Genomic DNA, 25,557 nt, shown 5'->3' with positions numbered 1-25,557 from the left:
TGTGGAAGACAATTTTTCCACAGGCTGAGGAAGAGGAATGGTTTGGGGATGGTTCAAGCACGTTTCCTTTATTGGGTACATAAGTGTTCTGCATTATTATAAAGCGTTTTCAAGGGAAAAACCAGGGGGCCACTCTGTCACCAACACATATATCCAGACTTAGGACACAGTCCTCTTTTTTTCCATGAAATGAAAATCTAGAAGAAGATACATCTAGGTACATTTTTCCCCAGTGAACTATGTAACAGTCCAGGGTTAATTCTCCAGGGCTGACTGCAGGCAGAGTAGAGGGAACCAAGGTCCGGGGACTTGCTTGGCTGCCCAGACCTGGGAAAGCTCCCCCTGACGAAATGCCCCAGACACAAAGTCCCAGACCTATCCTGACCCTGCCCTCACCAGCTTCAGGACATTGCAGGAACCCTGAGGTCCCAGCACAAGAGCAGGGAAAGCTTTGGATTCAGGACTTCTGAATTCCAGGTGATTCGGGCAAGCTACCTCCCCTCTCAGGGCCTCAATTCGTAACTATGCCATAGGTTTTTGACTTGAAAATATCTTTCAAGTGCCCTCCAATCATCACCGTCTATAATTAAATGAGCTTCAGGTGTGGAATCCTCTGGACTAGGCTGTTTGAAGGGCAGGGGCTGCAGGGGAGAGAAACCCAACATGGAGGCAATTGAACCAAACTGAGCGGTAGGAGCTCTGCATGGCCAGCAGGTGGAGCCATTGCCACACCAAGATGCTCAAACCAAAGGCGGGGGAAGTTGTGATTTCTCTAGAAAGCAATGAGTTTCTCAGGGCAAGCTGTCCAGCAACAAGAAGAACCAGTTGCCACCCCATGCTGTCCCCTAAACACACACACACACAAACACACACACACACGGCTTGCTCCCAAAGCCTACACATTCTGACAAACTCAGGGTAATGTACTGTTACAGGTTGCTGAGCCTGAGGCTGACAGCATATTGAAAAGCAGAGATATGCCTTTGCCAACAAAGTCCATCTAGTCAAGGCTGTGGTTTTTCCAGTGGTCATGTATGGACGTGAGAGTTGGACTATAAAGAAAGCTGAGCACCGAAGAATTGATGCTTTTGAACTGTTGTGTTGGAGAAGACTCTTGAGAGTCCCTTGGACCACAAGGAGATCCAACCAGTCCATCCTATAGGAAATCAGTCCTGAATATTCATTGGAAGGACTGATGTTGATGCTGAAACTCCAATACTTTGGCCACCTGATGTGAAGAACTGACTCATGGGAAACGGCCCTGATGCTGAGAAAGATTGAAGGCAAGAGGAGAAGGGGACGACAGAGGATGAGATGGGTGGATGGCATCCAACGACTCAATGGACATGAGTTTGAATAAACTCCGGGAGTTGGTGATGGACAGGGAAGCCTGGCGTGCTGCAGTCTGTGGGGTCGCAAAGTTGGACACGACAGTGATTGAGCTGAACTGAGCCTGAGGCTGAAGGAGTTTCAAAGACCCAGCTGCCTTTTCTTCCCCTGGTTTCCCGGGAGTCTGTACCCTGTACCACCAGTCTTACTTGGCCAGACTCTCCTCCAGTCAGTCTCAGGGCAGGATGTGTGACCGGACAGAGGCCAGCCTGACTTTTTTTAATTAACATCTTCCCTTTCTCCAACCCTCAGCCGTCACCTTCTAGGGAAACCTCAAGACTTCCTCCCTTTGCCTCCCCGAGTCCTGGGGAGAAACGTCTGGTTAGAGCAGTGGGAGAAAAGCAAGGGGGAAGTGGGGTGGGGGGGATTGCTGCTGAGGGGAAAGGTCTGGCCTGGGCCAGATAAGCCTGGAAGGATCCTTTGTTTGACCCCAACCGCCACTGCCATTGTTGACACACTTGGGAACCTTTCCTGAAGGTCCTGATTGTCCGACAGCTCCCCTTCCCCCACTTCCTATGGGCTTGGGTGGAGTGGGGGTGTCTGGGCTCTGCGGGTGGGGGGGCGCTTACAGACAGTTTTGCAGTTAGGCTGCTGTCTTAATGCAGAGGTGGAAGCCACCCCCTCCAGGGGCTGGCAGCCAGATCTCTTAGAGAGACGTTCCCACACTGTCCCTCACTGTTGTGCCCGCAGCTGGGGGCAGGGATGGTGTGACAGCTGAGGGTTCACAGGCCCTGGTTCCTTCCCGTAGTCTGGCATCTTTTGCATATGTACCTCTTCTCAGAAGGTGTTCACGAAGGGTGTGGCTTCCAAGTTGTAGGCATTCTCTCTGCTTTTCTTTCTGCAACTAGGAGTATCAGCTTCCCTGAGAGCATTCCTGTCTTCCCCCAGAGAGGGGAGCAGTCAGTAGGCCCAGACGAAAGGCAGCATCCTGCTTGGTACCCTGAGATGGCCAGCCCCACCCTCCATGTCCCGGCATGGTCCCCTTAGGTCTCGTGGGGAGACCTCTGCTCTGGTCTTCAGACACACCCAGCTGGCCCAGAACACAGAACAGATGTGTTTCAGGATCACTTTAATTACATATTTACACACAGCATGTTTTATTCAGAAAAACAAAACAAAAAATCCACCCCATCTTCCTATCTCTGGAAAGTTCTATTTCCAACCGTCATTGAAATCAGGATCCCTTTTCACCCTTCTGGAAAAAGAAGAAAAAAAAAAAACCCAAGGACCTGGGTCACCTGCAGAAAAGAGTCTGCTGGGAGACTGAGGCCACAGCTCAACCCAGGAGTCAGGGAGAGGCAGCAGGAGGCCGTCGAGACAGAGGTGAAGGCCAGAACCTAGCCTCAGAGCAGAAGGCTTCCTTCAAAGCTCACGGGTCAAGAGGCCTGGCTCAGAGATCTGGTCCCATGATCCTGTCCACTCTGACCCTCTGGCAGAGACAGCAGTCCCAGCAGAGGCTCTCTGTGGCCCTGCAGAGACCGGGACCAAGCTGTGTGTCCACACCCCTCTGCCCTATGAGTGGGAACCCGTGTGTCCGCACGTATCCCTACCAGATCCTCCAAACACACAGACTCTGGACCTTGTTCTAAAACTTGGGAGTCTGGTTCCAGACTCAGCCAGAAAAGCTGTACAGGCCTCAGTCTACAGAGGCGGTGGTGGGGGTGGGGGGTGGTTTACCTGTGGAGCTCGGGGAACTTAGAGAGCAAGAGAGGAGCTGGTGAGCAAACGCTCAGTGCCTCAGAGTGGGGAATAACGGAGATGGGTTAAGACGGCATGATTTTCTGGCTGTATCATTACGAAGGGGCAAGTGCGAGGGATTGCTGTGGTGTTCTTAAGTAGAGAAAGAAAAATACAAGGAAGAAACAGGAAAAGGTAACACCTCTTGGGACGAAATCACAGTCCAGAAAAGCTCCTGCTTTCCCCTGGGAGTTCCTATAATGATGCAGAGAGGAGGGGGAGGAAAGGGGCCCCTGCGTGGAAGCTGCAAGACCATCTGCCTCCCCCACCCCCCACCCCCGAGGAGCTTCTCAGCATCTTGGCTGTATGCATCACACCTTTCCTCAGAATAGCCCAGCGGTGGGTGCAGGGAGCTGAATGCGTTGAGGGCAGGAGGACCCCTTGGCCTGGTACAGGGCGGGGCTCCGGGGACGGCTTCCGTGGGTGTGTGCGCTGGGAAAGGGGGGATGGTGAGGGGGCGCCGCTCCAGCGCAGAGGCCGCATGCGCTCAGACCCAGGGAGGGGCTCCTCCCCCGGATCCCTCCCGGCCTCGCCCCTCCCCAGCCACGTCACAGTTCAGTATCAGCCACCACACGTTGTCTCGCTGAATGGCCGTTTCTGGAGGTGGCCTGGCCGGTGCCATTCTCCTGAGCCCCTCGATTCACAATGGCCTTTCCCTGAGCCTCGGGGGAGGCCTCAGGGCCTGAGCTATAGCCCTGGCCTCCACCGTTCTCCACGTAATAAGGGTCTTCGCCCTGGATGGTGTATAAATAAAGGAGTATTATCTCGTAAGCATGGGAGCCAGATGAGGGGGAGGGGGGAGGCAGAGGAGGGGGAGGGGGCTGCAGCTGCGTGTGCAGACTCCTTTCTTCCTGAAGAGCGCTCAGGGTTCCAGCTCCTAGAGGAGAAAGGACAGAGGAGAGGCGCCCACAGTGCCACGGCAGCTCGAGAGCCAACTCGCGCCAGGAACTGGGCGGTCCCCAGAGGAGGCCAGGGGCCAACAGCCAAACCCTCCTCTAGACCACTTCAGGAGTCGAGTTTCCTTCCACATGTCCCCTTCTTGTGAGACACTGGGTACCCATGGGCCTTTAACATGCTTGCAAAGAAGTGGCTGCTTTAGCTGTTCTGGTTTGTCCCCAGCTAAACTATCCCAGGGAAAACAATAAATAGATGACACAAACCATCTGTTACCATGGTGGGGCGGGGGGGGCAAGGTCCCAGTTCACGCCCCCCTCCCCAGTCTACTATATATTGTTCTGACTTGTCCACAGATACAGTAATGTGCATGCACACATTCCTGTGTGAGGCCACAGGAGTGCCTCTTCCGGTATTTCTCCTCCCCTTGCGTGACATTCATGGACCTCCCCAGGAGACCTGGCTTCATCATTTGCTTTGCCCTGGAGCCCAGAACTGACCAGCCTTTCTCCTGTTGGGCTCCAGCTGCGGCGGTTCATCAGGAAATAGCACGTGGTGATCAAGATGGCCAGCAGGATCCCCGAGGTGACCAGTGCAATCAAGGTCTTCCGGGAAGAGCTCTGGTGGCTGCTGACAGCTTCTTCAGAGATGTCCTGGATGCCCATCTTGAAGAGAAGCCATAGAAAAGTGAGCCTTCCACTTGTGGAATGTGGGTTCTAGAAGAGGAGCCCAGCCCATGCTAGATGCCTCTGTGTGACTCAACACTGAATACACCCAAGAAGACACAGACCTCGGGGATTTTCTAAATAGGACTTAAGACTGGTATCTCTTCATTAAGCTGAACTGTAAAATTTCGTTTCAAAGATAGAAGGGCAAAGACCGTTGGAGAAGGGTGGAGAGCTAGGAAGGGTAGGTAGATACTTTCTCCCCTGAGACCCCTCATCTCTGCAAACTTACCTCTCTCAGGTCAGACTGGTGCCTTTTCAGAAGTTTGATCTTGCTGGAACTTTCTGGAATGAGAAATGGAGTTTGCGGCATCTAGAAGCTGGAACAGCTCGTCCTGCACTGTTCTAGAAGAGGCTCTGACAGTGAGGGTAGATCTCAGGAGGGTCTTTCTCAGCCTCAGCACGGCCCTGCTCCCTGGCACCTGTGCCCTCTGAGATGCGATGCCTGGTCTCTACCCAGCATCCTCTAACCCCAGCCCGTCTCCCCCTCTAGACCTCAGCACAGCCCTGTCCCTTACCTGTCCCGTTGGTCAGGACCAGCAGCAGGCACTGAGGCCTCACCTCAGACTGGGCCAGGAGCAAGGAGCACACCTCGGCCTGTTCCTCCTGACACAGGACTCGGGTCAGTTTCTCTTCATTGTTCTTCTTAAACTCCTCCTGGGACAACAGAGAAAAGTGGTGAGCAGGACATGAGGCCGCTGGTATCCTCTGCACTGTATCCAGAGTCTCAGGCAATGATTCGGATTAAAGTCCCACTGTTACCCTCAAAACAAAAAGAATCCTTTCCCCCCCCCACCTAAAATTCCAAGTGGAAAAAAAAAAAACTTGCAAACTTCATAGTGCAAAAACACAATAAGAAAAAAAAAACAAAACTCCAAAATTTTCCAAGACCAAAAGGTGGTTTTAGCTGGCACTCTATGATGTCAGAGAACAAATTTAGGAACCATTACCTTATTGAAGGATTGCCCATGTAAAGCTACACTATCCAAATTAAGTTCAAAAGAAATCACCAATAACACAAAAGATTAACAGTGCAATACAAATGAAGATAAAACCCTCTGTTTCAAGGCTGTAAGAGGCCCAGATATTGAAGGAAAAGCCAAGGGAGGTGAGGAGTAGAGAAGAAATTTATGACTATAGATGCAATGGGATCCTCGTCCCTTCTCTCTTAGTCTCCAAGGGGTCTCACAGACAGCATGGCTCAAATTCAAGTGGGGCTCTTGTCTAGTCTTCCATTCCCTGTGCCCACTAGAGACACGGAACCCAGTTTCACATGAGGTAGACAGGTCGCTCCAGGTTGCTGACTGACTGGTCCATGAGAGTCAGATGCTCAGACTCAGAAGACAGACTCTGACAATTCTTCAACAGTATAGTCTCGGGAAAGGGATAAATTAGAAGCCCTGGCTGTTCCCCCTCCTCAGTCTTCTAGGATTTATTCCAGCAGCCTCCGAAGGGAGTGGCCTGCTCTACCCAGAAAAAGAATCAAAACCAAGACACTCTCCACTGTCCGGATGGCAGATGGCGGGGGAGGAAATGCCTGAGCAACTCTGACAGCTTTCCTGTGAGGGGAAAACTGCTGGGGCGTGTGAGGGGCATCAGAGCTGAGCCTCCGTGGAGGAGAAAGCTTCCTGTTTGCGGAGCAGTGCTGCTCCGAGGGCAAGGCCACAGGGCCCTCCCAGCTTGGCAAGCAGCCTGGGTATTTTCCTATTGCTGTGGCCCAAGGCAGTAAAACCCAGGCTCCTTTGCTCCTGCACAAGGCAAGGTCAAGATTGGCCTCACGTCCCAGCTTTCTTCTGCCAGCTGGAATTCGAGGCTTTGGGGAGGCCAGACAGCAGGGCGAGCTAACCTCTGGATCACAGAAGAGAGGAATCCAGCGGGAACCTTAGAAGGGCCCCAAGAGCCAAGGTTACAGAGAGATGAGTCCTCAGGCCATGGCTCCTTCTCCCTTGGGAGAAGGACAGATGAGGGAGGTCTCCAGGGAAGTCCCAGGATAGGAGCTCCTCACAATAGCATTTGCTGTGGGGAGTCTGGGCACCACACTGGGTGTGGTCAGCAGTCTCCTTCTTCTCTGGGCTCGTGTCCCCTCAGACTTGCCTTGCTCCCCCGTGAGCAGCTTCTGGAGGAGGAGGAGGGAAGTCCCTGCCTGGATGACTCTGGGCTTGTAAGGTATCTCTGGCTGACATGTGTCTCGCTCCCGAGAGAGGCAGGGGGACGGGGCACAATCGAAACAAGCCCAACAAGGAGGCACCTCCTCCGTGTGCTGAGTCCTAAGAAGCTCCGCCTTGATCAGGCTCAGCTGTTCTGATGGTGGTCAGGACTGCGTGAATCCCTCTGTGCATGCGTCGTGTGTGGTGTGTGTGTGTGTGGAGCGGGGCTAGCAATGAATTCCATGTGGTCGGAGCTGTTGGTATGTACACACGGCCATGAAGATAGACACGGCTTCCTGTGTCTCAGGCACTGGTTCTAAGTGCTTTCTGCATGTTGACTCACTTAGGTTTCACACAACTCTATGAGATGGATACTGTTTTTCTCCCCATTTTATAGATGAAGAAACTGAGGCACAAAGAGACTTCAGAGTTGATAGTCACATGGTAAGAACCCTAAGAGAGGCACAATGGAACCGTGGACATGTACAGGAGAGCAAGCACACACCTGCTTCGGGGTTATCAGAAACATCTCGAAATAGGCCTCACAGAATGGACAGAATGTATGCAGGAGTAGCTGGGGAAGGGCCTTGGGAGTGTGGGTGCCACCCTGAGGAAGCCCAGGCGTGTATGAGCCTGCAGCCTTCACAGAACGGGTTGCCCCGGGAATGAAGCACATGGCCTTTCCCCTTGGAATTTATTCCTTCAAGACTCGCTTCCACCTCCCCTCCTCCAAGAAGCCAGTCCCCGTCTTCCAGCAGACTGCTCTGCTATTTACTAGATTCTTTGCAAGTCATACAGCTCATCTGAGTGTGAGGCTCCTCAGCTGAAGACTCAGTAGGGGTGGTGACTGAAGAGCTGCTCTGTGAAGAGTGTCTGACAAGGTGCTTGGAACCAAGTGGGCACGGGATAAACAGCAGCTGTTCTGAAGCAACACCTCCTAGACCGTATTGTCTAGAATCTGCACATCGATGTTTAATCACATTCTGCCTTACTGCTATTATCATTTCTCTGTGACTAGATTGTAAGGCCTCTTAGTTGGGGGCGGGGAGGGGGATGTGGGTGGACATTAAATAATTTTGAACCCAGACTGCACAAAGCATAGCACCAGAAAAACAAGAACTCGGTGAACTCTTGTTCATCTTAACGTCCCAAGTGGTTTGACTTCCACACGGGGGCCCTCCGCCCCTTGCTTAGTTTCTTGGACTCGATTCAGGGGAATAACAGTGGCCAGCCAGCCTCCCTCCTACTCTGGAATCCAGCAGCATCAGTGAATTGTGTCTGAGCCTGGACAGAAGCAGGTGGATCCTGAACAAAGCACAATGCGCCTCCGGACGCTTGAAATAAACATCCTCCCCCAAGAGAGGCTGCAGGCAGGCATCATGGGACAGTGGGCAGGAGGAAGCCACAGCCTCACCATGTTGCTCGTGGGAATCAGACTGGTGGACCATTAGCTAGCACATGATATTTTATAAAAACAATTATCATCATCATAATAAAACCACCTAAGTTTTCTAAAGCAGCATTCTCAAACTTTGCAAAGACTCTCGGCATGTTAAAGAAGCACATTAAATATTGGAGTCGGGGGAGAGAGGGACAGGTATTTTTCTCAACTTTAAGATATTACTCAATCTTAAAACTCTAGAATCAGTCACCTCTCTCTCTCCCTTCCTCCCCCTCTCTCAGTATTTTATTGACTTTGGTGTAAGCTTGACAATGCAGCTAAAATCCCTCTTTTCATATAGAGACTGGAATAATTAAAGGACAAGTCACACAGGTGGGCAGCTGACCAAAAGTCAGGGTGTGCCAGATCTCAGATTCTTTCCAGAAGACACTCTGTCTTCATCCGTCCCCCATCTGCAACTTATTTTTCCTGCATGGAAACTGACCTGTACTGTTTGAGCGGAGGGCAAGGAAGACACGGCTGGGGGACATTACCTGGAGGCAGCCTGCCCAATGAAGTAAATGGGAGCACACGGCGGGTGTGAGCTAGCTGAGCAAATATCACCTCTGCTTATAAACATAGGTGGTTCTGAAGAAAGGCAGTTCCGAAAGACAAATTGGAGGGCAAAGGACTTGAATAGAGATTTCTCCAGAGAAGATACACAAACAGTTAGTGAGCACATGAAAGGAAGCTCAGCATCATTAATCATTAGGAAATGGCAATCAGATGCACCTCACATCCAATCAGACGGCTGCTATCAAAAAACCGAAAATAATGAGTGCTGGTGAGGATGAGGAGAAACTGGAACGTCTGTGTCCCATTGGTGAGAACATAAGGTGGTGCAGCTATTATGGAAAACAGTATGGTGATTCCTCAAAATTTTTAAAATAGAGTTCCCATATGATCCAGCAATTCCATTTCTGGATATATACCAAAAGAAATGAAATAAGAGTGTTGAGATCTCTGAGCAAACATGTTCATAACAGCATTATTAACCATAAGCCAAAAGGGGGAAGCGACCCAAGTGTTCATAGGTGAATGAATGAATAAAATTGGACATGAACATACAACGGAATATTATTCAGCCTTAAAAAAGAAAATTCTGACACATGCTACATCATGGATGAACCTTGAGGACATTAGACTAAGTGATTATATATCAGTCACAAAAAGATAAATACTACATGATTCCACTCATATGAGGTACCTAGAATAACCAAATTCCTAGAGATAGAAAGAACAGTGGTTATCAGGGAGAAGGAGGAGGCGGGGGGAAAGGGAAGTTGTTTAATGGGTGGAGAGTTTCAGTTCTGGAAGATGAAATGAGTTCCTAACATTGATCATACAACAGGGTGAATGTACTCAACAGTACTGAACTGCACATTTAAAATGGTAAATTTCATGTTATGTATATTTTACCACCATTAAAATGACTCCTTGGTAGATTCCCCTGGATAAATAGATATGAAATAAGAGAATAAGGGCTTCCCTGGCAGCTCAGCTGGTAAAGAAGACGGTAAAGAGTCTATCTGCAATGTGGGAGACCTAGGTTCGATCCCCGGCTGGGGAAGATCCCCTGAAGAGGGGAATGGCAACCCACTACAGTATTCTTGCCTGGAAAATCCCATGGATGGAGGAGCCTGGCAAGCCCAGTCCATGGGGTTGCAAAGAGTCGGACAGGACTGAGCAACTCACACACGCATAAGAGAATAAAGTAAGCTTACATTCTGAAAACTATGTGGGAAATCACAACCACCAAAAAGTAAATTAACCTGACGTTGCAGCAGAGAGAATGAATGTCAGACGTGGGTGACACGTTCTGCTAATGAGGCTCCTGAGATGTAGTACCAGCTGCTTGACAAGAGTATGGGATTACCGTCCTCTGGCTGACATAGGTGACCTCTATCTAGAGGTGAAGCACAAAAGCAAAAGGAGAGTAGCTGGGATAGAAATGTCTACAGAATGCATGTACAGAAGACAGGCCCAGTGATCCCCATAGCAAGAGCCAGCAGACTGGATCCTTACTGTCTACCAGTGTAAAATGAGTGTCTGGAGAGCTGAGAACAATGCTTATTTCTGTTATGGGAGCATATTAGATGGAAGAGCATGACAGCATTACATAAGTACTTGAGGGTGTGATGTTAGGGGGACCCACGTCCTTCATACTTCTCATTAGGCCTGAGTTTCCCCTCGATGAGAACCAGGGCCATAAGGTCCTCTGACGGCCAACGTACGAAAGCAACCTAAGGAAAATTAGGAGGCACCACACCACGGTGGGGAAGAGGCTGATTATCAGAGAAGCATGCAGTAGGACTCATGGAAAAGGAATCTGGGGAACAGGAGCTGTGGCCCACAACTCTGGAAGAAGGACTGCTGACTGAGGGAAAGAGGAGGCAATGCTACCTGAGGGCTGGGGAAGAGGAACCCCCAGGGAGACAGGGGTCAACAGAGGCGGAAGGAAAGGGAAAAAAACCAGCACTGCATAGGCGCTGCTATTGAGTTGATTCATCACGGGCAGCGCAGAAGCCTTCTTTAGGATATTGGAGGAATTACTATCTTTCCACATCCCCACTGGCAGATTCTCCCCAAATTACAGTAGAGTGCGGATCTTTTCAGCTGTGGCACAAAGTAGATTAGACAGTAAAGGCCTCAGAGAGAGAGAGAGACTGCAGCACAGTAAAAGCAGTTATTTCTGGAGTAGCAGTAAGTTTCTGGCACTTATCTGGTACGATGACCCTCATTAAACGTGAACTTTGAAGAGCAGTGGACAGACATTTAGAATAAATCGTCTGCGATTAGCTCTAAATCGTTTGTACGAAGAATTAGTATTCTGGCACAGACCACCGCAACGCACAGGAAAATAAGTGCTCAGCCAAGATAATACAGAGAGAGAAGATGATCATTTTTCTTGGCTATAATTAGCAAACTGTTGGGCAAAAAAAAAAATGTTTTTTAAATGAGTGGAGTTGAAAATCAGCATCAGAAACACACAGAATCTTAACATGTACACACTGTATATTCATGCTTAGCTGTTTTACAAGTTGCACTTAGCTATTCCCATTGCGTGAACCTATGTCTTCCAAATTTCTGTTGTTTTTTTAAAATTGTAAGTTAAATAATTTTCTTAGGTATTATTTTAGAAGACCTGTGAGTTAGAATGACCCAACTGATAATCACAAGATACCAACAGTCAAAATGGACAAAAATAAGTAACATAACATCCTCTACAAACTACAGTATTTACCCAGACTCTTTCCAATACATGCATGTCACATGTCATATATATGGTTCCCTGAAATGGATTCCCAACTTGTAAGAGCATGCTTTTTATCTATAAGTAAATACCATTCTTCCTATCATCCTTTCTTTCATCCAGGAAATTGTTACTGGCAGGAAACTGGATTTACTGAAACAAAGCAAGGAGATCTGCTATCATCATTAAAAATTAATACAATACTGTACAGTTTGCCATGGAATAAGACATGAAACTGAAAGAGGCATAACTACTAAAAAGAAAAACAAAACCAACATATTATAAGAAATGACAAGATGGTTTACCTTAAAAATGAAAAATAATCATTAAAAAAAATCTCCTGGAATTAATAAGCATGTTAAAGAAAATGGCTAGACCCAAGATAAATATGATAAACTCAATGAACTTTCTAATATACAAGAAACAATCAACTGGACTATATTGTGGAAAATCTATATAATAAACAAATCTTAAGAAATACATAAAACCTATAGTAAAAAACATTTTAAAAATTAAAAAAATAAAAAGACACAGAACAATACCAGAGGAAAATCAGGAAAAAATGGTGAGGTTTTGCAGAGGTTCCAATTAAAATTTTAATGGTTTTGTGGGGTTTTTGACTTCTTGTTTTTAAAATTTTTCTAAAAACAGATGAAAAATGCCTTATACACAGGTCTTTGTATAGCAGAGACCCACTTGGCTAGATATTGAAAGTGTTGATGTATAAAAGTGTAAGGGCTTCCCTGGTAGCTCAGCTGGTAAAGAATCCACCTCCAGTGCAGGAGATCCCGGTCCAATTCCTGGGTTGGGAAGATCCCCTGGAGAAGGGATAGGCTACCTACTCCAGCATTCTTGGGCTTCCCTGCTGGATCAGGCAGTAAAGAATCCTGCAATGTGGGAGACCTGGGTTTGATCCCTGGGTTGGGAAGATCCCCTGAAGAAGGGCATGCAACCCACTCCAGTGTTCTTGCCTGGAGAATCCCCATGAACAGAGGAGCCTGGTGGGCTGCAGTCCATGGGGTCGCAAAGAGTTGGACATGACTGAGCAACTAAGCACAGCACAGGGCACATAAAAACTTAACACAAACTAAAGGAAGAATTCCAGTCGATAAAGGAGAGAATCGTTGACTAAATAATGCTAGGGGAACTGGTTACACGGAGAATGAAGCATTTACAGCAAAAAATTCTCTCTATATTAAAGAGTCATATGAAAATAATTATAAATTGATTTTTTAAGTGACTAGTTTATATTTCCTGTAGGACTTTCTTAACATAAAAGCAAACCTAAATCGGACTATATATTACAATATGCATGTGTGTGTGCTCAGTCATATCCAACTATTTGCAACGCTATGGACTGTAGCCTACCAGGCTCCTCTGTCCATGGGATTTTCCAGACAAGAATACTGGAGTGGGCTGCCGTTTCCTCCTCCAGGGGAATCTTCCCAACTCAGGGATGGAACCCATGTCACCTGCATGGGCAAGCAGATTCTTAACCACTGAGTACCTGAGAAGCCTATATAGTACAATAGAGGAGGGGGGAAAGTAAATTTAAATAAAATCATCTTTGCCTTCTTTGTCCACCAGATGGGGCCTCTTACTCCCTAAATGTAAAGCTCAATATTCAAAGCAGCCTGTCCATGTTAAACTGCCCCTGCCTCTACCCAACTTGGTCCTTCCAATACTCACCTTAAGGAGGTTCAGAAGTAATTTTGGGAGGAGAGGGAGCGGGGTGGAATGGGCAGAAGGGTTTGACTTACACAGCTGGAGGTCTCATTTAGCTTCAGGCAGATGCTGTGGGCCAATTTCACTTCTTTGACTCTGGAACATTTTATTTCATTCTGTATTAAAAAAAAAGTAAATAAGTCAGCATCATTTCTTCCCCATCTCTTTTCTGGTTTGATTTCTATGACATAGTTTTTAAATAGGCTTTTAAAAAAGGAAATTTAAACATGTTGTTAGGAGACTAGAAAGTTATAAGACATACTCTTCCTTCACCTCACTTCTTAACACATCGGATAGTCAAAACTTTAGTTACTAGCCTGGGCTTGCAGGCAAGTAGCTATTTGCAATCTTGGTAAACATTGGCTTGGATGCGGCCGAAATGGAAGAGGGTAGGATCTTTCCCCTTGGAGCTGTTTTCCCGCCAGCGAATTACACACTTGCAGGGGAACAGATAATGAGGTGGCCAGGCAGACTCTGGTGACACTCATTTTCCTCTTGGGCCCTGGGACTCTCTAGATTTCTATTCTGGCTCCCTTAAAAGCAGAAACCAGGTCTCCCATGCCTGCTGGCAGGCTCCACACCCTCACATTTTCTACTCTTCCTGCTGAAAGCTGTTGATAGCCACAAGCCCCAAGACTGAACAAGGCAGTTTGAGCTCAACACCCCTAGTCTTCTTAGCTCCTCACTGCCTCTCTACACCTGGCATACCACCAAACCCTCTCGCAGAAAGGAAACAGTATTCGCCCTAAACATTTTGGGAAAAGCAGCACCATTAAGTGCAAGATAGTTTCAAAATATGCCCAAAGGCGAGTGCTACCTTGGTCCACGACTAGACTAAGAGGTATAAGAAAGAACCACCAAGGATTGGATGGATTTCTGAGAATCCTCTTCACTCTCTACTCTCTAGAAACATTATACCCATGGCACAGATCAGTCTTGCCACCAAACCCTACCGTTTTCCTCCCCTTTCAGCAATATTTAAGCTGCATAATTCTCATGTGACCTCCTGTATGATCAAAATTCATTGGTTTGGATAAGCAGAGGTTAAGGGGAAGGGAGAGAGCTTGCATACATATGAAGTAAGGGGGTAATCTGTTATTTTTAGCCCAATTCACCCACCTTGAGGATACTTTGGGTAGAAGAAAATGATGGAGAGGTATTAATGGAAGAAGTCACAGGGCTGGTACTATTGTACAGGGAATCCGAAATATTTCCAGGAAACGTGCTGGGCTGCAGAGTCGCCTCTGAAGTCGCAAAGCTGATGAGGGTAGAAGGCACCGTGGTGGCTAACGAGGTCTGTGACTGGACAGAAGAGTTCACGGCCCCAGAGGCTGGGAGGGTCTCAGAGGTAGACGTGAAACTGGCTGTAGACGCTGGAACTGACCAATACGCAAGTGTGAACACGTGCACAATGGCATAAACACACAGACACACACACACACACACACACACACACACACACACCTCAGTTCATTCACATAGGCTCGCACTTCAACCCAGAAAAGGGAATCTGGGGAGTTAAAAGTTACTTCACATCCTAACCCTTGGCAACTCATTTCCAGCCAGCTGTTGAAACCAGAGCTATAATCTAGAATGTGTTAGAAATGCCCTCCAAGACGCTGAAACTGAACGCTGAAACTGGTACCTTAGAGACACCAAAGACCCCCAATTTGTACACGGTTTGCTTTACTTAGAAAAGATCATAGATTCTTCTTTTATCACTAAGCTGGACTCAGGAGTACAAGGAGAGTTCCTGATGAGAACGAGCAGCCCAGACATTGACTGGAGAAAGCTGTCACTACAGGAAGAATTGTCTAGAACATACTTCAGGGTTCCCCAAGCATGATACTCAAGCCATTATTAAAAGCAGCTTGTATGTTTCCATCTGTGGGGGAACACGGAGGACAGAAGTGGTTTGCAAATATCCTAATGCTTTACCCAAGTGCAGCAGCACCCTTCTGGGGCTTGAGACGAGAAATCTTTACCTGAGGTGACTGCTGTGGTCCCACTGCTGTCCTGAGAGACACTGTAGAGGCTGGTGCTTCTCAAAGTACTTGAGTTCATGCTTCTCCAGTCGGACGTAGTTGTAGGGACAGGTGAAGATATTTCTGGGCTGGCTGACACTGTGGCAGTAGTAGTTATGGGTGTACTTGTGAATTCCATAGAAGCTATAGAGAAACAAAGAAGAAATATCAGAGCGCAGATCATCCTGAAGCCTCTTGGCATCACCTGATTCAGTTTCTTGACATTAGGGAGAATCCATCTAGAACATCCCCCGGCAACAGAGCAGAACAATGACACCCTCCTGCACAGTTGACTCATTTCCCACTAGATTTTTTCCCAAGGAAACAGAGAAAGAAAAGTTTGCATGCACCAAACATCTAGCGTAGTATTATTTATAGGAGGGCAAAGTTGCAAGCAGCTAAATGAATTACAATAGGGTAAATGTTATATGTACTCAGCATACCATAATCACTACAAACCAAAATATGCTACAATTATAGCAGCATGAGAATATGAGGCAATGCTCATAATAGGCTAAGTAAAATATAAAAATTTCAAATTACACCTGAATAAGTATTGCCAAGATCTAAAATGTGGGAAAAGATGCACTTCTATTTCCTTTTGAATGTACCCATCTCTCCATTCAATTTATTAACTTGGAATAACCACTAGATTCACACCATCTCTATGAAATCCTTTAAAAAAAACTTTTTTCCTTTGTAGATTGCCCCATTACCCAAATCCTTTCATTCTCTCCCTCAGGGCCTTAAAACCTATTCTTTTTTTTTTTTTTTTAATTGAGGAACTGTGGCTCACAAGCCCAAGATTCCTTTTGGGACGCTCTGACCTAGGAATCTAGCTGATGGACTAGAGAGCATATGACTTGGTTTCTCATCAAATGCCGTGGGGACAGACAGCTGGGTTCTGGTTCTGCCAAGAATTTGATCATTTAATGTGTATGTGTATTAATTTTTAAATGAGGGTCTTTTCTTATTTGGATTGTTGGGGAAATCAACAAGATAACAAATGCTATAGTGTAATGCTTCTAGCAGTAGTTATTCTCTGAAACTTTTCCTGCAGGTTCTTAACCCTCCCGTGTTCCCTGTGCTGCCCAGCAGTGCCATCCTCAGGTCCAGGAAGGAAAAGCTACCAGTATGGACCCTGTGCTTAAGAGCCTACACACTGTTCCTTCTCCTGCCCTCCCTGTTCCCAAAATGTGAGGAGTCCATGGGGCCAACAGGGGGCTACACTCTCTTCTAGATCATGTGTTGCAACCAGAAGTCCTAGAACTTCTTGCCCAAATGGCTCTTTGCTTACTGGAGGACCTGCATGGGTCTCTTCTCCATCCTTCCAAGGGTGAACTGCAGCTCCAGGGAATATTCTCCAAGCTCAAGGGTGGCCAGTGTGCAGAGAAAAGGTGAGAGCTCAAGCGTGTGGGTGGGGTGTCCCTTGCCTGCACGCAGGGTCCCTTACAGTGTGGACCACAGCCTTGGGTAAGAGGAAGAGAAGAGGGTGGGCAAAGGCCGAGGGCCATCCCTTCCTGCTAAGCCCCCCTGTGACACTGAACCCCAAGGCTCTGAGAGTCTTAAATTCAAATCTGGCCTTCCAGGTGGCCATGAAGGTACATTTTTAAGAAGACAGAAGATATTTTATTTACCAGTTCGTTGGCCTGATTTATAACTTGAAGTATTTAGACATATAATATATGGGATATGGGCCTCTACTATATTCTTGGCTTGAGCCCTAGAAACAATTCGAGGTAGACTTGGCATCCAGAGCTCACACCCAGCAATACTATCCTCTAGGAAAGGCCCCCCGGGGTCCCAGGGCACCCTAAAGCTTGTCTCTAACTTTTCTGATTGAGATCTGAGTCTGTGCTTTTCGGAGGTTTCCAGGTAAATGCAGTGCAGAAGAACACCTCTTCTTTTCCACAGCCTCAAGGCAGCAGTTAGGTAATGGTTTTAAGGCAATGAATTTTCCCCCAAAAGTGGTGTCAAGTCTCACTCTCCGTCTTCCACCTCTCTTCCCAGCCTGCTGCAGGCAGGCTGGTACTCCTGCTGAGTACAAAGTACCTATCTGAAAATGATGGGGCAAAAGAGGAGGAGAACACATGGTATTACTATTTCCATTTCAGAGATAAGAACCTGGATCACCGAGGTTCCAGCCAAGGGGGAACACTGTCATTAATGCAGGGCAAGGAGCCATGGGGCGCCCGAGGTTTAGCTGACCCTTGAGTAGAAGCAGCAAGAGGGTCAGGGGGTCCAAACTGCTAAGGATCAGGATGCATCTTCCACACTTCGGGGAGAAAAAGCTGGGTTTCTGGCTGGCTGGTGCTGGGGGTGGGAGGAATGAATCTCTCAAAATAAAATAGATGGGGAAGCAGACCTAGTGGTTTTGTCCTTAAATCAGTCCCTCTCGTCCTCTGTCATCCCCTTCTGCTGCTGCTTTCTATCTTTCCCAGGGGACCATAGAGGAGGGGACAGTTGGATGGCATCCCCGACTCAATGGACATGAGTTTGAGCAAGCTCCGGGAGATGGTGAAGGACAGGGAAGCCTGGCGTGCTGCAGTCCACGGGGTCGCAAAGAGTCGGCCACGACTGAGCGACTGAACAAGTGCCTCTCAGCAATCTGACCCGAAGGTCTAAGTTCAGTGCAGGGGGAAGGTGGTAGGAACATTTGGACACTGAACTGAAGGACCATCCCCCAAGGTTACCATTCCAAAGCACCACTGGCGTTCCCCCTCGACATCCCTCCTGCCCACCCTGTTTTTCTTCTTCCCTCCAGGACACCAATTCTTGGGAATCCCATCTGGCCCGGCCTGGCCCAGCCCTCTCCTCTCCCCAACAAAATCTGGGCCTGGCTGAGGTTAGGTCATGCTTTTGAACCCCCTTCCCCGGGGCCTCCTTCACCCAGACAAACAGTTTTGAATTTTTCCAGATGTGAAGAGAGACCCACTGCCCATTCTGAGCGCAGAGGTGGCTGTTCCAGAGGAGTGAGGCAACCCTGCACCCCGGCCAGCTCCTGAGCCACCGCGGTCAGGCTCCTGGCTGGGGCTGCCTTCTCCCACATCCCCTGCCCCTCTGCTAAGAACGGAGGAACAGGTTACAGGATCTGTCTGCAAATGAGGAGGAATCCCAACCGCAGATTCACATCCCCAGGCATAGGTGGAGTGGGGAAGCCCATGAGACCCTTGAGAGACAGGACAAAGAGGGAAGGCAGGAAGGCAAGGCTGAGCAATGGGGTACGTACGAGCTGGTGCAGGGCAAGGCGACACCTTGGCAGAGCCCTGGGGGCCGATCTTGACCTAGGCACTGCGCCTGGAGACTGTCTGTGAGGAGGGCTCTTGTTTTCACAGCCTCTAGGGCTCCCTCTCTAGTGCTCCCATGAAGAGATGGGTCTTGGAGGAATGCAATGAAAAGAATCAAGACGACCACAGGTCTGCATTTATCCTGTCTTCCCCGACGTGCCCTTGGCGTTAGACCATCCAAGGCAGATCTTTCTTTATCTGAGCTTCTCATCTCCAACTGCATATGGAAGTCATAGCAGCCTCCCAGCCAGATCCAAGAGACGGTCAATGAAGCCTCCACCTCGTTTCACTCTAGAAACTGGAGGAACGGCCCTTACCCCAACCCAACAGAGCATTATGCCACAAGTTAAACTTGAAAGAATGCCTATCTTCTGCTGTTCACCTCTCACTCCATCTGTATTAACTGTGTCTCCTGAAGCACACTATTTGCCCCTATCTACCCTACTTGATCTCAGCCCACGAACTCGGGATAAAAGGAGACAAGGGATCGGGCAGTTAGAGACATGAGGATTCCAAGAAGCCAAAATTCATGTTGTAAACGTCATGCATTTAACTTACAGGTACTTATTTCAGAGGCAATTACTCTTGTTTGACACAGAATCCTAACAAACGTCTTCATCTGCTATCCTAGTCAAAGCTAAAACTTAGTAAGAGACTACTAGAGGCAAACAACAAGGCAAAGCAACAGCTGAAAATGAATAAACAGCAATAAATTAAAACCAGACATGAGTATTAAAACCCACACTAGTCTGGAACCATTTGTGGTCAGAGTAAATAAAAAAATACACACTTTCATTAGTATTCACACTCAATGGACATGAATCTGAGCAAACTCCAGGAGATAGTGAAGGACAGGCAAGCCTGGCATGCTGCAGTCCATGGGGTCGCAAAGAGTCAGACATGACTTATCGACTGAACAACAATGAGAATTAACAATGGCACTGAGTTGCACCATAACCAAATTATTTTCCTGATACATCTAAGACTGAAGGTTAAAGCCCTTTTTTCCCCTAATACACCGAGAAAGCAGAAACATATGTAATAGGTTTTTAAAAGATTTCTACCTACAATTAATATATTGAAAATTCTTTTAAACTTTAAAGGGTGTTTACAAATCTTCAGAGATCCAGAAAGCTCTGCTGCATAAATTACTAAATTCCTGTACTTTGATATGTTTTTTCCCCATTATTTGGTCTTGTTTTTCATAGCCCTCTGAGTTGTAGTGGGGCTGTTTTTTCTTTTTTGCTGGTTCTGTTTTCTCATCTCTTAGGCAGTCAGCCCCATTCTGCCCACCCTTTCAGGTTCTGTAGCACCCGGCCTGAGAGCAGTTTCCTGGAGGTCTCGGATATCTTAGATGCAGGGCTGGGAAGGAGCAAGCTGGCCTCTGCCGGGAGCCCACCGCCTGCGTTGATGGCTGATGAGAAGACAGGAGAGCCCCAGGACAGAGAGCTCAGACTCTGTAATTGGACTGTGTTAAAGGTTCCTCTACCAAGTTCTAGCTTCATGACCATAGGAAGCTTCTTCCCCTTTCTATACCTTATCTGTAAAATGGAGATAAAAATAGCTCCTTCCTCCTTGCTCTTTGGAGGAATAAAGGAGATAGGGGGTGTAAAGCAGTAGCCTATCTGTTAAGTGCTCCAGAAACAGTGATTATCTTTAGGGCAAAGGACAGGTCCCTTTTCTCCTGCTTCTAGGAGACATTAAGACATGTATCTGCACGACTTATCTGGCAGAAGATCATATACAGTTTCCTGAGTGTAGGTCTTGTCACCTCAGTTACATCGCAGATTTCCTGAGTGCTGGAACCCTCTCTTAGACTTGTTTTATTTTTAACTCAAGGCACTGAACACAATCCTTTCTGAGTTCACAATATGCACTTGGGTTGAATGGCAACTGCATCAGGCGTGTTCACACTGACCACTTCTCTGTATTGATAGAACCATCTCACTCAATGCTATAAGAGGAAATTAATTTAATTAAGGGAATGCCCTTGAGAGGATAATCAGAATTAGGAAAGTTCTAGAGACTAAGTCATACGGCTGAGGGCTTAGTGTTATTTCATCTAGATCGATGGTTGTTGCTTGGTGCTGGTGGACCAAATCTGACCCATGGGTTGTGTGTTGTTTGGCCAGTGAGCTGAGAATGGCTTCTACAGGTTTAGAGTGCTGTGAAGTAAACAATGCAGAATATGTGTCAGAGACCACATATGGACTCCAGAGCCTGAAATATTTACTATCTGGCCCTTTACAGGAAAAAAATAAATAAATAAATAAAATTCACTGATCTTTGATCCAGACAGGAAGAATTTGAGGAGAGAGAATAAACAATCTTCTTCAAGATTCATTTCACTTGTTCATTCATTCTTAATCTTCCAAAGCACCAGTGAGGTGCAGAGGACCAGACTCAGCACTGTGGAGAGCACAAATTAACACCTTTCTACTGTTACGTGTTAGTGTCACTAGAATTTAAATAAATCCCTGTCCTCGAGGAATTTGTAATCTCGTGGGGCAGACTAAAAAGGTTGTTAAGGATTGTCCTGAAGAAAGATCAGATTTAATCCTATGAGAGTTCAAGGAATAGAATTACAATCAATGACTAGAAGTTACAGAAAGGCTAATTCCACTGCAATACCAAAAAAAAAAAAAGCTAATAATCATAAGATTTTTCTTTAATAGAATAAACGACTCTGGGAGATAACAAGGTACCCATGTTCCTGGGAGCATTCAGGAAGCCTCCATGCTATGGGTCTCGGCGGGTTTGGGTCATGTGCAACTGGATCAAAGTTTTAGGCTGATGCCTTCCTATGTTACAGAGGCTAAGCTGAGGTGTGAGCGTAAATGGAGAGTCTGTGGCCTGAGTGTTCCCAGGGTTCTGAGACTCCCCTTTTATATTCAAATAGCACATCTTGGACCCCCATCCACTTCCTGGGGAACCCTAATATCGTGAGCTCTCTCAGTGGGCCTACGTTTCTCCCAGTCACCTTTTCCTCCACTTTCATCATTTCCAGGAACCTCTGTTTTATAGCTCTGTGCTCAGGCTGCAGGAGTTCTTGTTCTACACTGCTGTACCATGGGCTTGCCAAATACCCATTCCTTTATTCCCCCTACCCAGAGCAGCACTAACAGGGCTGCAAGGCCAGTGTGAACTGACTGAAGATTTAAGATCATGCAGGAAGATTACAGTACAACCCAGAAGAGACAGCAGCATAATCTTGAAATACCAGGCATTCCCCTGCTAAACAGCCGGGCCACACCATCAGGAATTTTCCCAGCCAGGTCTTTTCCAACCTCCACTCACTACCGTTCCCCTATTGCTCCAAGCGCTTCCCTCCTCTCTCTATGCTTTCCTGGGCTCAGAGTCCTTCAGCCTTTTGTCTCTTGGGTTCATCAATTACAAAGTTTCACTTTATTTTATCATGCTCGGCACTTCAACTTCCTGTCTGCCACTGCCCAGCAACGGTTTGTGCCAGGGTCCAGGTTTTCTCAACCAAAGACTCGTTAAGGCATTTTTTTAAACAATGGAGTGGGCTACCTAGAGATGGTGCTCTCCAGGAAGGTAGCAGGGGTGGATTCTTTGTGGGTTTTTTTCCCTCTTAAATCAGGAGCAGACTTCCGAATGAAGCCAGAGGCCTTTTCCTTTACGTCCAAAGGGAAGTGATTCATAGCAGGCTCCGGGGTCTATGTCCTGGGACACATGCCCTGGTATATATCCCTCCTCATTTCTACCACATTCTCCCAAGACGCATGCATCTTTCTCCTTAGCAAAGTCAAGGGCCCTTGAGACTAAAAAGTGTAGACACTGTGTTTTTATTTCTTAGCTGAGGAAGGAAGAGAATGTTCTCATTAGGAAAGTCAAAGCCCAGAAAAATACGGAAATTCTGCCCTGGCAACTCTGAGCATTTTCTTTTGGAGGGTGGTATTTTATTCCTTTTCCATACCTTCAGATTTTCAATTCACCACACTTGGAGCCATTTAGTGACATCCAGCAAAGTCAATGGGAGAGGGAGACCCAAGCACCCTCAGGGTGGAGCCGGGTAACCACCCCGCCATGAACACAGGCCTGCGCCCTCCTGCCCAAGGAGCTAAAGGAAATTGGGCAGCAAGGTGGTAAGAAGTGGAATTGTTGCTCCTTTTGATTTGCTTTTGTAAGAACGCTAGGCCTGAGTTTATCTGCTGCAGTGTGGTCCTTCTGGCCCTGAGCTTTGGAAGACAAAGACTCTTCCAAAGGAGATGAGAACTAGTGAACACAGAGGCCCAGGAGGTGGAGCCAAAGGGATGAGAAAAAGTTGCCCAGGCTCCTTTTATCAGTCAAACAGGAATGCCTAGGGAAACCTGCGTTTGCAAAGGCAGTGCCAGCTGGGCCGGCCCTAGGAGGGGGAGCGCTGGGGACCACGGAATTAGTCAGAGGTCCCAAGGCTGCTCGTCTTGGTCTCCATGTGGCAGCGAGTCAAGGGTGGAGTCTCTCCCCTCCGGAAAATATCTGATAAAATTCTTTTCCCTTTTCTTTTTCCCCCTCTTACACACAGCCCCAGACAGGATATGGGTGTGGGGTCAGCAGGCACGAAGGACGCAGAGGAAGAAGAGGAATGTGAAGGGGTGGGACGCGCTGGACAAAGAGGAAAGACAGGCTTGGAGGGCTTGGAGGAAACAGATACCCTGGGCCTGACAAGTGGGCTTCCCTAATTACCTGCAAGGTTTATCCTCCCAGCTGGAGGTGTGATTCTGGTCACACACACACACTCAGGTCAGACCCCACCCTGCCTCTGGTCACCCCACAGAGTGACCCCATCTCCAACGGAGAAAGTCCGCTCTGGTTCAAGCCCGGGACAGCTTTTCACAGGGACGGAAAACTGACCTTCCCAGAACAAAGCTCCGGGAGAGGAGAAAACTCCAGGCCTCCCTTCTGTGGGTGCCCTAAAGTTCACGGTAACCATACCACAGAATTTCTGCAATGTCCCCTCGTTAGCATTTCAGGTATACTCACTCATTTCATCTACCCCACAATATACCAGAAAATGACTCCTGGTATTAAATAAAAGCAAACCCCAGAAAGCTCCTGGGGAAGGCATAAAGCTACAAACTGGCCTGAGCAGTGGGGCCAGACTGAGCGGAGGCACCCAGGCCCCGCTGCTCATCCCCAAAGCGGACACGCTGCAATTCTCTGCGTGTCTGTCCAGGGTTCTGCAGAGGTTAAATCACTTTCGCGTCCCTTCCACTGCAGGCCAAGGCGAGACTGAGACTGGCCAGCTGAGGAAATAAGAAAAGGGTGGGCCTCACTCGGCCAGGGACCAGGTCATCATGAGCTGTGAAGCCAAAGGAGCGAGGAGCATCAGATAGGAATCCGAGCTGCCGGTCAACTCAGCCCGTTGTGAGGTGCAGACAGCCCCCAAGGCCGTTCCCCATTCTAGGGCTTCAACATCTTAGAGACAGCTTTTTTCCCGGCCCCAAACACCACATCTGGGTCCACCGAACAAGTCAGCCCAGAGCCTAACAGAGCTTCCCCTGGCTGGAGTCTCTCTCCAACTGGGTGGGCCCAAAGGGAGAGAGCATAAGAGGCCTGGCTGGCTGACCCAGGTCACTCAGAGGGGCCGTGGTGGGTGGCTTTTAGGATGCAGTTAAGACTAGGGAATTGGGAGGCCTGGAAGCAGAACCTGGAGCTAACAAGAGAATAACTTATAATATTTAAATCCATCTGAACTCCATGAGATGAGACGGAGAATGTTATCCCCAAATGAAAGCAATTACGAATATTGATTGTGTGCCTACCAATAATTTTCTTTTCAACAGAAATGACAGCAAGAGCTTAAGAAGTATGCAGGCCTGCCTGGATAAGCAAAGGAGTGCCCCCAAGTCTGCAGGTCTGTCCACTAGTTAGAACTTGGAGAACAGAGCAGGGAAAGAAAACCCCCCAAATGCAACGAGCTTGAATTTGTGCCGGGGTGAGCGGTTGTGGTGGGGCGAGAAAGGCAGAGTACAGAACAAATTCCATTCACCCGTCCCTTCTCTCCAGGGAAGCAGGTGTGGATGCCCAGAGAAGGAGTCTTAACCTAGCTTTCCCATCTTAAATTTACTCTCACGGACTCTTCTTCACTGCAAACGCCCCATGTCACCTAACTCAGCCTACCTCCCTGGCCTCTGGACCTCGGACCCGGGCCTCGTCCCAGGTGGGCTTCACTCCCATTGCTTGAAGGTCCAGTTCTGGCTCCCCGTTTCCCGGTGGTACGTGGGCGCCAGCGCTCCCTTCCCAGCAACCGGCTCCGGCCACCGCTTGCTTTCTGAACCAACCATCAGCTATAAACTTTTCCTTTCCTTTCCTTTTCTTCTCTCCACCCCTCTCCCCGGGTTCTGGCTCCAGCTCTGCGCTCCGCGCGCACCTTTGGCATCTCCAGAGCGCTTTATTTCAGAGAAGAGTCTCCTGGCCTGACTCCTGGAGGCCTGGGGCGCGCCGCCCGGTTTACAACTGGGCTACACTCAGGGGGTCCCCTTCTCGTCGCGTCCCACCCCCACCGACTCCCAGGTGAGGGGCCGGTCCCCACTGGGCTCTGTTGGGGCGGCCTTAGTCCCACCAAGCCAGGAGCTGCGGCAGTGGGCGTGGGCGCGGGGGGGTGGGGCGGGGGGTCCCCGGGGCGGGGGGTCCCCCTGGTTCCGTGGTCGCCTCGACCCGGCGCGCTCTGCCCCCGGGAGAGCGCCAACCCTCCCCGCCGCCCAGCCGGGCGGGCCGGGCGCGCGGCCCGTACTCACGCAGCAGACTCAGCAGGCAGAGCGCGGTCCAGCCCCGCGCCATCCCGCGCCCCGCGCGCGCGCCCCTGCGGCCCAGCATCGTTCCCGCGGCGACCCCGGAGAGATGCGCAGAGAGCGAGACACTGCCTGGCCCGGCCGGGACGCGCGGCTCCCCGCCCCTCCGCCCGAGCGTGGGGTGGGCGAAACTCGCTTTTT

The 25,557-nt window shown here is 48.5% G+C and overlaps 1 protein-coding gene across 3 annotated transcripts; it reads right to left on the bottom strand.

Annotated features, from left to right (window-relative positions):
- Positions 1 to 2,457: 2,457 nt before the first annotated feature.
- Positions 2,458 to 25,542, bottom strand: CD34 (CD34 molecule). 3 transcript variants are annotated; one of them, XM_055583113.1, is made up of 8 exons: positions 25,363 to 25,542; positions 15,297 to 15,479; positions 14,431 to 14,684; positions 13,347 to 13,427; positions 5,264 to 5,402; positions 4,978 to 5,030; positions 4,521 to 4,685; positions 2,458 to 3,860 (listed from the first exon to the last, which is right to left on the bottom strand). In XM_055583113.1, exons 1-8 carry the CDS (start codon positions 25,439 to 25,441, stop codon positions 3,675 to 3,677), a joined length of 1,140 nt encoding a protein of 379 aa, XP_055439088.1. In that variant the 5' UTR covers positions 25,442 to 25,542; the 3' UTR covers positions 2,458 to 3,674. The 3 variants fall into 3 exon arrangements, with proteins under 3 accessions (XP_055439088.1, XP_055439086.1, XP_055439089.1); XM_055583111.1 differs by having other exon boundaries at positions 14,431 to 14,690; positions 25,363 to 25,536; XM_055583114.1 differs by lacking the exon at positions 2,458 to 3,860 and adding an exon at positions 3,871 to 4,003 and having other exon boundaries at positions 14,431 to 14,690; positions 25,363 to 25,539.
- Between the last annotated feature and the right edge of the window lie 15 nt (positions 25,543 to 25,557).

This window comes from Bubalus kerabau, chromosome 5 (assembly GCF_029407905.1).
Source record: "Bubalus kerabau isolate K-KA32 ecotype Philippines breed swamp buffalo chromosome 5, PCC_UOA_SB_1v2, whole genome shotgun sequence".
Classification (NCBI taxonomy): domain Eukaryota; kingdom Metazoa; phylum Chordata; class Mammalia; order Artiodactyla; family Bovidae; genus Bubalus; species Bubalus kerabau.
This window is presented reverse-complemented; position numbering and strand designations above follow the sequence as displayed.